The sequence below is a fragment of the Dasypus novemcinctus genome, chromosome 1 (assembly GCF_030445035.2).
Source record: "Dasypus novemcinctus isolate mDasNov1 chromosome 1, mDasNov1.1.hap2, whole genome shotgun sequence".
Classification (NCBI taxonomy): Eukaryota; Metazoa; Chordata; class Mammalia; order Cingulata; family Dasypodidae; genus Dasypus; species Dasypus novemcinctus.
Window position 1 is genome coordinate 19,760,310 of NC_080673.1, and position 16,183 is coordinate 19,776,492.

General features: G+C 38.2%; 1 protein-coding gene across 2 annotated transcripts in view; it reads left to right on the top strand.

The window, feature by feature from the left end:
• AADAT (aminoadipate aminotransferase) overlaps window positions 1-16,183 on the top strand; it is a 45,770-nt gene that overhangs the window by 11,747 nt on the left and 17,840 nt on the right. For both annotated transcript variants that reach the window (XR_011648415.1, XM_004475394.5), the window contains exons 4-9: window positions 6,170-6,244; window positions 8,774-8,983; window positions 10,522-10,587; window positions 13,884-13,966; window positions 14,417-14,513; window positions 15,926-15,987. Coding sequence is in view for 1 of the 2 variants with exons in the window: in XM_004475394.5 (XP_004475451.2) it covers window positions 6,170-6,244; window positions 8,774-8,983; window positions 10,522-10,587; window positions 13,884-13,966; window positions 14,417-14,513; window positions 15,926-15,987 (593 nt within the window). In the remaining variant the exon portion in view is untranslated. The remainder of the gene's footprint in view (window positions 1-6,169; window positions 6,245-8,773; window positions 8,984-10,521; window positions 10,588-13,883; window positions 13,967-14,416; window positions 14,514-15,925; window positions 15,988-16,183) is intronic.

Below are 16,183 nucleotides of genomic sequence, written 5' to 3' on the forward strand. Positions count from 1 at the left end.
CTCCCATTGAGTCAGCTGCCTTTCACCCTTTTGACAAAGTCCTTTGAGGTGCAAAAGTGTTTAATTTGAGGAGGTCCCATTTATCTATGTTTTTTTATTGCCTGTGCTTTGGGTATAAGGTCCAAGAAACCACCACCTACCACAAGGTTTTTAAGATGTTTCCCTACCTTTTCTTCTAGTAGTTTTATGGTGCTGGCTTTTATATTTAGGTCTTTGATCCATTTTGAGTTGATTCTTATATAGGGAATGAGATAGAGTTCCTCTTTCAATCCTTTTATTATAGATATCCAGTTGTTCAGCACCGTTCATTGAAGAGACTGTTTTGTCCCGTTAACAGGGACTTGGTAGGTTTGTGAAAAACCCGTTGACTGTAGAGGTGAGGGTTTATTTCTGAACTGTGAATTCAGTTCCATTGATTGTTGTGTCAAACAGTCAGTATCACACTGTTTTGACCACTGGAGCTTTGTAATATGTTTCAAGGTCAGACAGCAAAATTCCTCCCACATTGCTCTTCTTTTTTAGAATGCTTTTGACTATTCAGGTGCACTTTCCATTCCAAATGAATTTGGTAATTTCCTTTTCTATTTCTGTAAAGTTGGCTCTTGGAATTTCTGTTGGTATTGCACTGAATCTATAAATCAGTTTGGATAGACTTGACATCTTAATGATATTTTGTCTTCCAATCCATGAACACAGAATATCTTTCCATTTGTTTAGATCTTCATTGATTTCTTTTAGCATTGCTTTGTAGCTTTCTTCTTATAGGTCCTGTACTTCTTTGGTTAAATTGATTGCTAGGTATTTGAGTCTTTTTGTGCTGTTGTAAATGGAATTGCTCCCCTTTTTCCTCAGACTGTTCAATACTAGTGTATTAAATCATTACTGACTTTTGCATGTTGATCTTGTATCCTGCCACTTTGCTGAATTCGTTTATTAGCTCAAGTAGCTTTGTTGTAAATATTTTAGAATTTTATGAATATAGAATCACGTCATCTGCAAATAGTAAGAGTTTTACTTCCTCTTTTCCTATTTGGGTGCCTTTAATTTTTTTTTCCTTGTCTAATTGCTCTAGAACTTCTAGTACAATATCAAATGACAGTGGTAACAGTGGGCATCCTTGTCTCATTCCTGATCTTAAAGGCAAAGTTTTCCACCTTGCCCCATTGAGTATGATGGGAGCTGTGGGTTTTTCTTATATGCTTCTTATCATATTGAGGAATTTTCCTTCTATTCCTATCTTTTGAAGACTTTTTATCAAGAAAGGATGCTGGATTTTCTCAAATCCCTTTTCTGCATCAATTGAATGATAATGTGGTCTTTTTTCTTCAGTTTGTTAATGTGGGTACCAGGAATAAATCCCACTTGGTCCTGATCTTTAAGTATTTTGATATGCTGTTGGATATGATTTGCAAGTATTTTGTTGAGAATTTTTGCATCTATACTCATTAAAGTGATTGGTCTATAATTTTGTTTCTTGTAGTATCTTTTTCTGGCTTTGATATTAGGCTTCATAAAATGCCACTTCAGTTTTTTGGCAGAGTTTAAACACGGTCATTGTTAATTCTTTTTGAAATTCTTTGTAGAATTCACCCGTGAAACCATCTGGTCCTGGACTGTTCTGGACTGTTGAGGAATTTTTAATGACAGATTCAATCTCTTTAAATGTGATTGGTTTGTTAAGCTTTTATATTTCTTGTAGTATCAGTATAGGTTGTTTGTGCATTTCTAGGAATATGTCCATTTCATCTAGGTTGTCTAGTTTGCTGGAATACAGTTTCTCATAATATCCTCTTGTGATCCTTTTTATTTCTGTGGGATCAATTGTAACTTCCCGCCTTTCGTTTCCTTTGCATTTATTTGCATCTTTTCTCTCTTTTTTCTTTGTTAGTCTGGTTAGGGGTTTGTCAATTTTATTGATCTTCTCAAAGAACCAGTTTTTGGTTTTGTCAATTTTCTCTATTGGTTTTTTGTTCTCAATTTCATTTATTTCTGCTCTAATCTTTATTATTTCTTTCCTTCTGCTTCCTTTGGGATTGATGTCTTATTCTTTTTCTTGTTTCTCTAGTTGTTTAGTGAAATCTTTTAGTTTAACTCTTTCTTTCAATACAGGCATTTAGGGCTATAAATTTCCCACTCAAGATTGCCTTCAGTGTATCCCATAAGTTTTGATAAGTTGTGTTCTCATTTTCATTTGTCTCAATGTATTTACTAATTTCACTTGCAATTTCTTCTTTGACCCACTGATTATTTAGGAGTGTGTTTTCACCTCCACACATTGGCAAATATATCTTTTCCTGTCCATTATTGATTTCCAGTTTCATTCTACTGTGATCTGAGAAGGTGCTTTGTATAATATCAGTCTTTTTATATTCATTGAGAGCTGCATTGTAATCTAACATGTGGTCTATCCTGGAGAAAGATCCATGGGCTCTTGAGAAAAATGTATAACTCGCTGAGTTTTGATGCAACATTCTGTATATGTCTGTTTGATCTAACTCATTTTTCTTATTGTTCAAGTTCTCTGTTTCCTTGTTGATCTTCTGTCTAGTTGTTCTATCTAATGATGTGTGTGGTATGTTGAAGTCTCCAATGATTATTGCAGAGATATCTATTTCTCCTTTTAGTTTTGCCAGAGTTGTCTCGTGTATTTTGGGGCACCCTAGTTAGGTGCATCGGGATTCATGACTATTGTATCTTCCTGATGGATTGTCCCTTTTTTAATCTATAATGGCCTTCTGTATCTCTTATAATTTTTTTGCATTTAAAATCTGTTGTATCCAATATGAGTATAGTTACCCCTGCTCTTTTTTGGTTACATGGAGTATCTTTTTCCAAATTTCACTTTCAGCCAGTTTGTATCCCTGGATCTAAGGCGAGTCTCTTGTAAGGAGCATATGGATGGTTCATGGTTTTTGTTGTTGTTGTTAAGATTTATTTTTATTTATTTTCTCTCCCTCCCTCCCCCGGTTGTCTGCTCTATGTGTCCATTCGCTGTGTGTTCTTCTGTGTCCTCTTGCACCCTCAGTGGCACCGGGAAACTGCGTCTCTTTCTTATTGCGTCATCTTGCTGTGTCAGCTCTCCGTGTGTGTGGCGCCACTCCTGGGTGGGCGGTGCTTTCTTCATGTGAGGCGGCTCTCCTTGCAGGGCACACTCCTTGTGTGTGGGGCACAGCACTCCTTGTGCGCAGCAGCTCTGTGCATAAGCCAGCTGCACACGGGTCAGGAGGTCCTGGGTCTCGAACCCTGGACCTTCCCATATGGTAGGCAGACACTCTACCAGTTGAGCCACGTCCGCTTCCCAAGTTCATGTTTTTTTTTAATCCATTCTTCAGCATGTATCTTTTGATTGGGGAGTTTAATCCATTCACATTCAATTTTATTATTGTACATGCGTTATTTACTTCCACCATTGTCTTCTTTGGTTTTCATTTGTCACACACATCATATTTTAGTCTGTCTTTTTACTCTTTCGGTTATCCTTTCTGCTCTTCTTTTTTTCTGTACTCTTCCTCTAAGCCTCTTTCTCCTGTCTTTTTCTTTCAAGAGCTAAGGCTTTCTTTAATATTTCCTGCAAAGGTGGATTCTTTTTTATGAACTCTCTTAGTTTCTGTTTGTTTGTGAATATTTTATGCTCACCCATATTTAAAGGACAGTTTTGCTGGATAAAGAAATCTCAGGTGGCAATTTTTCTCTTTCAGTATCTAATTGTACCATACCATGCCTTCTTGCCTTCATAGTTTCTGATGAGAAATCCATGCTAAGTCTTACTGGATGTCCCTTGTATGATGGTTTGCTTATCCCTTACTGCTCTCAGGATTTTCTCTTTATCTTTGACATTCTGAGTAGTAGGTCTATTCAGATTTATTCTGATTGGGGTACAGTGTGCTTCCTGGACTGGTAAGTTCATTTCTTTCATGACAGTTGCGAAATTTTCAGCTCTTATTTCCTCAAATACTTTTTCTGCCCTTTTTCCCTTCACTTCTTCTGGAACTCCCATGACACATATGTTGTTGCATTTCATATTGTCATTCCACTCCCTGAGCCCCTGCTTAATTTTTTTCCATTCTTTTCTCTCTCTGTTCTTTTCTTTCTCCAATTTCAGCTGTTCTGCCATCAGTATCACTTATTCTTTCTTCTCTCATTACAAAGCTACTATTGTATGCCTCTAATGTGTTTTTTATCTCACCTATTGTATCTTTAATTCCCATGAGCTCTGTTACTCTTCTATGCTGGATTTCAAACTCTTCTTTGTGTTCACTCAGTGCCTTCTTGATGTCATTTATCTCTTTAGCCAGTTGTCTTTCAACTGATTAATTTGATTTTGGAAATCATTAATCATTAATTAGCTCTTTCAAATCCCGCGTCTCCTCTTGTACTTTGATATATTCCTTTCTTGAGACATGCCTCTCATTTTCTTAGTAGGGCTCATAATTTTTTGCTGATGTCTAGGCATCTGATTTGATGTAGTTTACTTAGATGCATGATTTCTTTCTCTTCATAGGGATTTAGTGGCAGGAGGTTGTGTGTTGCTGCTGCTTTTCCATTCTTGGTTCAATGGTTTTGCCGCTGTTGCTATTCCCCTTCTTTGACCCTCTTCCCTCGCCTGGTGTCCTAAACCCTAGAAAATCTTTTTCCAAGCCATTTTAGCCTGTTCTCCAGATATTTTTCTGGCTCAGGCTTTCTATTTCGTTGTCTTCTCAGGTATTACAGATTGATATTTCAAATCTGAGAGCAAAATTCTTGGTCGCTTGTCCCTTTCTAACATCCCTTGCTACGTTTATATCTACTGACAATAATAGAAACCATTTTTTGAGCTCCTATTTGAACTGGTTCCAAAATCTTCATCGATGTAACTTCCACTGGGTGGTTCCCTACAATAAAGAGACTATACCTATCATCCTCTGTTTCTTCTGTTTGTTATTTCTTTTCTTTTCCATGAATAATTAGTCCAAGATATTCTTTACATTCTCTCTTCATATCCAGGTTACATATGACTCTTATTTATCTTGTACCAGAGTAACTATTTCTTGTGTAACTGCGAAAGCTATAATCTAGTTAGTATTAATGAATTTTTAATGGATGAAATTATTGCTACAATTTTAGCAATAAAAATCTCTATAATTTTTCATCCCTCTTTTTTGTATTTAACTGAAGAAAATAAAAGTATTATTGTTTGAGATTTTGCTTGGAGAGAAACATTTGTGATTCTGTGGATTAATATGAAAAAATTCCTTTCAATGAAATTCTTTTTTTAGGAGGGTATGCTATGAACAGTTCTTTCAGAAAGATGCTCAAGACAGTTTCTTTCATTTTTTTTTAATAGTTTATATCCTACCCGCCTACCCGGAGATGGCTCCCTCATATGTCTGCTGTTGTCTGCTCGTCATTTTTAGGAGGCATTAGGGATCAAACCCAGGACCTCCCAGATGGGAGGCAGGTGCCCAACCGCTTGAACCATATATGCTCCCTGCTCATTGTGTCTGCTCGTTTTATCTGCTTTGTAAATAAAAGCTTATTGGAATGCAGCCACACTCATTTGTTTACATATTACCTATGGTTACATCCCAGCTACAACCACAGAGTTGAGTAGTTTCAATAGAGACATTGCCCACAAAACCCAAAATAGTTACTATATGACCTTTTTCTTTTTTTAAACTAATTTATCCCACATCCCACAACCCTCCCCCCAGTGTTTCGTTGTTTGCGCTTACTTTCTAGTGTCTGTGTCCATTCGCTGTGTGCTCTTTGTGTGTGCTCATCTTCTCTTTAGGAGGCACCAGAAACCAAACCTGGGCCCTCTTATGTGGGAGAGAGATGCTCAATCACTTGAGCCACCGCAGCTCCCTGCTTTGCTGTGTCTCATTATGTTTCCTGTTTGTGTTTTCTTGTTGCATCATCTTGTTGCATCAGCTTGCCACGCAAGCCCAGTGTGCCAGGTTGCTGTATTGCTCGTCTTCTCTAGGAGGCACTGGGAACTGAACCTGGAACCTCCCATGTGGTAGGCTACAGCGCAATTGCTTGAGCCACATCCACTTCCCAACTGTATGGCCTTTTGAGGGAAAAGTTTGTCAACTCCTGCCCTAGAATCCTAGTGAACTCAAACTAAAAAAAAGCAGGTTCTGAGAATGGAAACAATGCTAGCAGAGCTAACCTGTGCTTCTTTTGTTAGGTGTTCGAAATGCTCATTAACCCTGGAGATAACATTCTCCTATCTGAACCTATCTATTCAGGAACAATTCAAGCTGTGAGTACACATTTTTACCAAAAGTTCTTTTTATAGCAATAAGAAGAAACCATTGCACATTTAGATTTATCTTTGTCTTCTTAAAATTAAAATGGCATCTTTCATCAGTAAACAAAATCAAGCAATTTTAAATGATATATGTATATTATGTTAAAGTACCATTTGGTTTATGAATGTGTTTCTTTTTAGAAATCCAAATTTATAGGTGCTAAAATTAAGTTGTGTAAGGCATCCAATTTTCTTAATATTTTACTTGAACTGTGATTTAATTTACAAAAATTTAGTTTTAATTACTTTTATGACCATCTTTAGAAGTATAACCATATTATATATCAACTTAATGTAACTATAAACTAATATGGTGTAATTAGGACTTTCTACTCTAGTGTTAAATTAATGGAACTGTACTCTCCAGAATGCAGAAGCTGATAGTCTAACTCAGCTATACACTGGTCAGACCACACTAATGTGAATGAGATTTGTCTTAGGGCACCATATTTTAGGATAGATCTGTGTCCAAATAGGAGCACATTCAGAGAAAAGCAACCAGAGTGAATAGCCAATTGGGAACCGTACTGTATGATGAGTGGCTATAAGAATTGCAGCTGTTTGCCCCAAAAAGAGCAGACTCAGCAGAGACGTGAGAATTGCCTCAAATGTATACAAGTTAGCCATGGGGTAGGGGAATTAGATTTATCTGTTCACGTCCTGAAGCTGATAGAACTTGAACAAAGGTAGGCTGGGGGTTAGGGGATGGGGGGCATGGAGGGTGGTACAGGGAAAACAATTTCAGCACAGTATAAGAACTTTTTAACAATCTTAGCTGACTTCCTCAGGAGGTGAGGCATTCCTGCATCACTTCAGCACCCACACATTTTCTCAGTTGTCTCTTAACACAGATGTTGTGAAGGTAGTTACAGCTTAGTGTAGGGGAACTGAATGAGATGACCTTCATGTTCTTTTATGGCTTAACTTCAAGGGTTCTTTTTCCCAAAATTTATTGTTATCTTCATAAAAGTCAAAATATAAACAATCAGCTCTTCATGATGAAAGTCATATTTTCTCAGTAATCCTAAATAGGGATATAATTGACATTTAAAAAAATTTTTTTAATGACTGGATACTAATAATTATTTATTTTCATGAACTCCCAAGACTTGAGATTGCCTTATGCCTGTAAATATAAAACTGGTGCCACTTACACAGCGTGCATGTACACAAGCACTAATGTTTTCACATACACAAACAGAAAAGTGTGGCAACCTATGAGGAAATATGCTAAGAAGCATTATTTGTTCATTTCCTGGCCCAATACTGATTTTTTCTTTTCATGATAAATATGCTTCATAAAAAATTCAAGTCCTTTTAAATTTGTCATCAGGAGGGTTTGGTTTATCCCCATTTATTGTTCATTTCCACATTTGACTCAAAAAGGGTATTTGCTTTTCCTTTGAAAATTATTTTTCTGAGGACTATATAAATTATTGTTATTTAAGTTCCATTTTTTTTGCCTTTATGTTCATCCATGAATGAGATCCTGCAAGATTTTTATAACATCATGACTGTGCACAAATCCAGTTCAGCCTTAGCAGTTGGTAAAATACTGAAATCCTTCCATACTGCTTGGTAAGCTGCTGGCCTGGCCCCTCCCAGAGCCCTGTCACCACTCTGGCTTCCCTGGCCCCACTCCCAGGACCTCATTGACCCTCCCATGAGCCCGGGTTCATGCTGGCATAGCGCGGAGCTCTGGGACCCTATTTCAGCCTGCATCTGTATTCTGCTCTATCAGTGCCCATGCTACAGCAGTTGTTCAATATTTTAAATATTAACCTCTGCTTCTAACTACTTTATGTTTCAGCTTAGCAGATGCATGCGTTGTGTTATTCATTTTCTCTGTCAAAAAACATGCATCAGTAAATACCTACTTTATGAACCAGTTCTAACTATAAAGATAATTCAGTCCAAAGAGGCCAGATTATACTGTGTACCAAATTGAGCACTCTGTCTCGAGGCTTACAGCTAGGAAGGTTTACTTCTCGCGTCCACTGCAGATCAGCTGCCGTCCCAGTCCACGTCTCTTCCTTCCAGGCCCCAGGGTGATTGATGGAAGCAGTGTTTCTCTGGAAGAGTACCAGCTTTCTAGCATGGGTAGCACGGGGAAAAGAGGTAGCATCACAAGCCGGGCTATAAAGCTTCTGCTTGGAAGGCACACACATCACTTCTGGTCACAATTTATTGGCCAGAACAAGATTCCTGGCCACATAAAAGATAGTGATGGTTGTGGACAAAAGTAGATTTCTTCATCTGGGAAGAGGGAAGATATGATTGAACAATAATGGAATCTACCACAGGGGAGCAATGGAGTTAGAAGATACAACCTCAGCCTTCTGGAGCTACAGCTGAGCGTAGGTTTAGATATGTTGAGGGGTGTAAATGGTAATGTTCTTGGTGCATATAAGAAAAATCAATGGCACTTGCGTATTTTAATCATGTCTGAATCAGGTTTTCCTTTTCTCATGTGCTTAATAGCTGTGTCCTCTGGGCTGCAACATAATTACTGTTGCCAGTGATGAAAATGGGATTATTCCAGAGTCCCTCAAAGAAATACTTTCCAAATGGGAACCGGAAGATTCAAAGAACCCCAAGAAAAAGACCCCCAAATTTCTTTATACTGTCCCAAATGGCAGCAACCCTACTGGAATGTCATTAAAAGGTGACCGCAAAAAGGACATCTATGAGGTATTTTTGAAGGATGTGTTATGTGGCTATGTTCCTCGTTCTTTTTAAATGTTTAGAAGCATGTTATGCAAGTTCCTTTGGTGATGGGGTGATGTATGAGAGAAATCTTTTAAAAAAAAGAGAAATGCACCCTTCCTGAAGTATCTCTTACGTACCTGACTTGTCCCTGGTCTTTTACTACATATAGTTTTTTTAAGAGGAGTACTCTTTAGTTTCCTAGCTGCTAATACAAATGCCATACAATAGGTTGGCTTAGAAACCTACTGGCTCACAGTTTCAGAGGCTGGAAGGCTTGCTGCTTCCTCCTGGGTCGGTATCTTTTGGGTGGCCAGCAGTCTTGGGGTTCATTGGTTTACCTCCAGACGGCAATGCACAAGTCAGCATCTTCTCCTTTCTCTTCCAGTTTCCATTGACTTCCAGTGATATCTTCTCCCCTACCTCTCCCCTGAACTCTAGACTTCTGTATCTAACTTCCTATTTGATATCTCCACTTAGATGTCTACTAGGCATTTCAAACTTAACTTGGCCAAAATAGAACTCTTGATTTTCCCCAGCCCAACTCCTAACCTCCAAGTCACATCCCATCATATTCCCTCTCTCCATAGTGTCACCATGTACAGTTAACCTTTATTCCTCTTTCCTTTCTGTCCTCCCTCCCGCCCCACCCCTTATGTTTAATCTAACTCTTCCACCAAATTTATCTAAACCCATCCGTTTCTCTCTACCACATTATAATCATTTTCTAAGCCACCACCTTCTGTGATTAGACTACTGCAACATCCTCTTCATTGGACCCCTGCTGAATCCCACTCTTGATCTCTCACCATTCATTCTTCACACAGCAGCCAGTCATGTCATTTCCACCTACTGGAATGTCAATTTAAAGCCAGTCACCTCTTTTCCCCATTTACAGTCCTCTGGAGGGTTCCCCTTGCAATTAGAATAAAATTCACGTTCCTTTATCTGCCTTGCAAAGCTAAGTGATCTGGCTGGTCTGTTCTCTGACCTCATCTTACCCTCCCTCACGCTTGCCTACTTGTTCTAGCCACACTGGCCTTCATCCTATCCCTTAAACTTACCAAGTTTTTCCTCACCCGTGGGCCATTGAACTTACTCTCCCCTTGGTCTAGAATCCTCTTCCCTGATATTTATACAACTGGCTCCTTCCTGTCATTCTGAGTTCCAGGGTTACCTCTCCAGGAATGGCTTCACCATGATTCAACCTGGAGTAATGCCCTGCCACTCTCTCACACACATCACCCCATTGTAATGCTATGCCCAGCACTTATAACCCCCATTTAATGTTTCCTCCACTCATAATCTGTTGACTTACGTGTAGTCTGTCTCCCCCACAAAATTGTAAGCTCCATGAGAACAAAAGTTTTTCCTGCCTTGTTCATCTCTTTGTCTTAATTGTCTAGGATACAGGCACTCAAAGAAAAACTTGTTGAATAAATGAATAGATTCAAAGTATTAAAATTCCAAAATAAATTTATTTTAGGTAGCTTTTAAAAAATATATTACTTTTACCTTTTTAGCTGGCAAGAAAATATGATTTCCTCATAGTAGAAGATGATCCTTATTACTTTCTCCAGATCAACAAGGTACGTGACAATGTGAACTTATTTCACTACTAGAAGATAAGTTGTCATAAGTTATTGTACTACATCTGATTTTAGCTTGGGAGAAGTGTCAGAAGTAACCCACCTTTACAGTGAAATTAAGGAAATTATTATTAATTTGCTACCACTTCAGTTTTTTGTCTTTCATTGTTATGATTAAATTAGTGCTGTTCATTTTGGGTATCACTGCTCTTTTCAGAAATTACCTACTTTAAAAATAGTACCTGGCTCTCTGTACCATGCATTTGGTCAAAAAGAGTGAGTCAGGGTTGATGGTCATCTTTAACTCCAAATCCTGATTCATAGCTTCTTAAACATACCAAGGATGTCAAATAGATTTTCTCTTGGGTGTCATCATCAGTGTCTTGGTAACAGCTGACTGGAATGATATCTTGAGGAGGACTGGGAAACTGTGTTGAAGCTGAGGGAGAAAGGGAACTGTGCTTGGTTAGCGATGTCCCTCATGGACACAGGAGCATGCCACATATTCGCTCTCCCTGTCCTTCACCTCCGAGAGTTCTGGGTCATCAGTTTCTTTCTCTCTGTCTATGTATGTTGTCTTTCATGATTCCTGTTTCTTTATAGACACTGATAATGGCACACACTCCCAAAGGCTGACTCCTAAAATCCAGCACTGCATTCACCATCTTTATTTGCTCTCGATATTGCAGAGAGCATGTACTTAGGTTTTGTCCTCACTTTAAATTTACTGAAAAGATAGAAGAGCTGTTGATGTCCCTATCTGGTTTGCCTGCATATCATTTCTGCCTTCCTGTCCTCCCACTCTCAGCATAGCCACGGCACCCTTTCTTTGTTTACATCTACTTTCAAAGTAGATATTGAACTCAGTATTCCAAATCTCTCATCTTCATTTCTTATCTTCATTTGTATCTTTATATCTTTTTAGTTGACTCTCAGCATCAGCATTCTCTCTCTGAAATATGCTGAAGACTGCTGGCCCTCTTCATTTTTTAAAAAAAATTTTTAAAAGATATTTAGATTACGCAAGTGTTACATAAAAAATATAGGCAGTTTCCATGTGCCCCACTCCCTGTACCACCCACATTTACCCACATTAACATCCTTCGTTAGTGTGGTACGTCCATTGCAATTGATGAACACATTTTGAAGCATTGCCAGTAGGCATGGATTATGTTTTTACACTGTAGTTTACACTCTCTCCCACATAATTCTATAGGTTATGGCAAGATATATAATGGCCTGTATCTGTCATTGCAGTGTCATTCAGGACAATTCCCAAAAGGCCCCCCATATTATACCTGTTTTCTCCTCCCTGACCTCAGAACCTCCAGTGGCTACTGCCTCCACATCAATGATATAATTTCTTCCATTGCTAGAATCACAATAAGTTACAATAGTAGAATACCAGTAATTCCACTCTAGTCCATAGTTAATTCCCAAATCCTGAGGATTCTGGGATGGTGATGCCTACTCTACCTCTAATTGAGAGAGGGCTTCAGTCCCATATGGCTGATGGATGGGACTCTCTTGCTTGCAATTGTAGATTCTCTTGGTTCCTTGGTATGGTGGTTGTCCATCATCACCTCCTTGTTAGTTGTCCTAGGTGAATCCAATGAACTGGAGAGTAAGTGTTGCAACTCCATTGAGGCTCAAGGCCCAGCTGGCACATGGACAGTGCAAAGATTCAAGTCTCTTGGACATACACCTACCAACTCCAGCACCAACTATAGGTTCAAATAGACAGAAAAGCCATGTGTAGGGAAACCACAACTGAGTCCAGTTCTGTCACACTGGAGAGCACAAACCACCAAAGTAGGACCAACTGGCAAGGCACCAAACTCACAAGCTATCTGCCCTGAATGTAGTACTTCGGTGTTCCCAGAGCCCTCAGCATTCCCACTGTTTTGGGTAGTGTCTCATTTGGCAGTCAGTGAGATCCTCCCGAAACGTGCACAAGCGTAACCTCTGGAATAACCTCCCAACTCACTTTGAAGTCTCTTGGTCATATAAACTAATTTGACTTTACCTTTTCCCCCTTTGGGTCAAGGTGTTTTTCCAGTTTTATTGCTAGTTAGTGCTTGGTAGTAATTCCTCAGGGCCAGGGAGGCTCATCCCTGGGAGTCATGCCCCACACTGGGGGAGAAGTTACTACATTTATATGCTGAGTTTGGTTTAGAGAGAGGCCACATTTGAGCCACAAGGAGGCTCTTAGGAGGTAATGCTTACTCACCCTATAATCCTAGGTTAAGTTTCAATTTCACGAGTAAAGGTTTATAAGCACAGTCATCAATATCAAGGGCCCATCAATGTACCATCCTTCTTTACTAGTCATTGCCTCTGTACTTTGGGGATCCTGGCTGTCCCATTAGATAATGTGGCAGAGCTCCCCAGGATGGGAGTTCAGTATTCATTCAGTTATTGTGCGAATCTCCACCCACTATGACAATGCCCCATGAACACTTGAACACATTTATATGCCTTATATACATGGCCAGGTAAACTTCCTCCCATGTATCCCCCATCTCTGACACCCCATACAAATGGTCCTCCCGTGCCACAGTTGTAACCTTTCTGTAACCAAAACTTCTTCAAAAATGAAACCAATAAAATAGCCACAAATAATTGATAAGAAAATGAAATAATACTGACAGTTTTAAAAATAATAAAATACACAAAATTTTAAAAATTAAAAAAATTAAAAATTTGGGATAGTGAAAATTTTTTTAAAAATTTTTGATACTTTGCCTTTCATCACTATAAGATCTGTTGTCTGTGTGTACAGTGATATTTTCTTCCATCTATTCCCCCAATGTCTTACATTTTTCATTTTGTCTTCAGTGAAGTTTTAGGCCACAGCAAAGTCAGATACAGAATATATGGGACTCCCATATATCCAAAATCCACCCCCTTTCCCCCTTATCCTTAGACCTCTTCATTTTGATCTTGTCCAAACTAGTTCCTCCTGTGTCCCTCCTCTATACCTGTTAATCCTAGATTCCAACACTGGGACAAGAAAGGACTGTTTGAGATTTCCCTAAATACATACTAATGGCATCTTGAGCAAGTGATGAAAGCTCTTATGTGGGTTTTGACAGAAGAAGCCTTGAGGACAGGCAGATGCTAATAAAACAGCATGTGTCTCTTGTTTCATAGTCCCTTTTAAGAGTTGAGATAAAGATAATCTAAGAGGTGGTTGTGCTACTACTATCTCCACTCTCCATACAAAGTGATTATATGGCACTCAACAGAGTTCTCAAACCAATAGTTTTTTGTTTCCTTTTCTTTTTTATTTTAAGCCCCGGGTGCCAACATTTCTTTCCATGGATGTCGACGGCCGTGTCATCAGAGCCGACTCTTTTTCAAAAATCCTCTCCTCTGGGTAAGGCCTCATGGCTCTATCTAAAAGAGGTAGGGACTGTATGTTTTAGTCCAGTAACTTTTTTCATTTAAGACTCTTGTATTCCACTTGACTTAGAACACCAGTTTGATTATTAACATTAACATAGGCCTTTTTTCCCTCTGTTCATCTCCACAAATCAAAGTTATTTGATTATTAACCTGAAATTGTAGTGGAATTGACCAAGTTTTTTGTTTCATATATAAAAAAAGAGCACATTTGGAAATATCTGGTCAGAGTTGTGCTATATTTTAAATGTACACATAAATTTAAATTTTTATTTTACATAAGAAGTAGATAGTTGTATTAGAATGTTTTAATTATCTAGAGTCATCTGTCCCCAGGTCACAGTTCTATCCCTAAAGTCAGTAAAGTGGAATGTATGTATTGTTAATACATGATTAGTATCGTGCTTTTTCTCTTTTTGTGTAGGTTAAGAGTAGGCTTTTTGACAGGTCCAAAACCTTTAATAGAGAGAGTTATTCTTCACATGCAAGTTTCAACAATGCATACCAGCACTTTTACACAGGTAAGGATAATTTAGCAAATAGAATTTTTAAAAACTCGGATCAGAATAGAAAATAGAAGTTGGCAAATAAGGTTGAGTTATGGTGGCAAGAAGGAAAAAGATCACCGATACCGAATCATCAGATCCAATATGGACTTAATGGGGAGACCAGAAACCACAAATGTTTGTTCTAAGCAGCAAATGAAAATTGAATGAATCTGCTGTTATTTGGAGGCTTACCCCAAACTCCTCGAGGATCAGGGCATCTTATCTTATGTTCTAGCATCTAGAATCAGAAATTGGTATGAAAACTGTTGAACTGAACAAACTAAAACTTCACTTGGTGAAGTAATATAACTTTGGCTTCATTGTCTTGGAATCTTTCATGAGACCAAGGATTCCAAACCTGTCAAATGACTCTTTGTTTGCCTCCATTACTCATGGACTAACTTGCCCTAAAGACACTGACTGGAATGTATTTTAACTAAAATTGAACCCAGGATCTCATATATGAAAAACAGGTACTCAACCACTGAGCTACATCTGCTCCCCAATGAGAGTTGGTTTTTTCATTTGTTTGTTTGTTTTTGTTTTTCAGGGGTACCCGGGATTGACCCTGGGACCTCATACAGGGGAAGTAGGTGCTCAACCACTGGAGCTGTATGTGCTCCCCTAAAATTGATTTTTCAGAATATATAAATTTCCTTACAAACTTTTAAGAAGTTTTGTATCCATTCCTAATGCAATCTTGAGCTTCAGATCTTAAAGATAGACTTCCTACTGAAGAACTCAAAATGAATGGAAAATTTTGCACAGAATGGGACATGTGTTTAATATTGTACATTCCATAAAGTACAGATATATAAATTTACCCATGTTTCACCATGTTGAGGATTTTTTGTAGTTTTTGTATCTGTTATCAATACAATGTCACTTGTAACATTTAGAACTGCCAAGTCTAAAATGTATTTGAAGATAAAAATTCTCCAAACATAATTTATACCTTTACGTATCTTTTATTCATATTCTATGTGTAGAGAGACAGAATAGGATGGATCGATAGCAAGGATCTGGAGCCAGACAAACCTGACGTTGAATTGTGGCTCTGAGTCTAGCTTTGAGACCTTGAGAAAGTTAATTTAACCCTCGTGGCTTGGTTTTCTCATTGGTGAAGTAGAAATAATAACCTTCCTCACAAGATTATTATAAATATTAAATTAGTTAAATATATTAATATTTATAAGAGGGCCTAGAAGCGAACAAGCATTATGTAAGTATTTATTATGTTTATTATCACCATTGTTATTAATCTTTATTATTAATTATATGGCAGAGTACATGTAATCATAAGTGATTTGCTTTTACATTTGGCAAAAACAAAACGCATTTGAAGGGATGAACCATGACATTTGTTATTATTTTATCTCTTCTAGCTTTTGATATCACAACTTCTACACCAGTGGGGAGAAGAGGGCTTCCTGGCTCACGTAGATAGGTATGGACTGATTTATTAAAATGTTCATAAATAACTTAGGCGGCCAGTGGACATAGTAAAGAGCACCCAAAATGTTCATTTATTACTCTTCCTTCCTACATATCGTAAGATAGGTAATAGAAAAAGTCCATTAGAAGCAAAAGGTCTTTAAGTTTTATTAGCTGTTGACCTAGAAGTTCTTACTGGGAGTATTCAA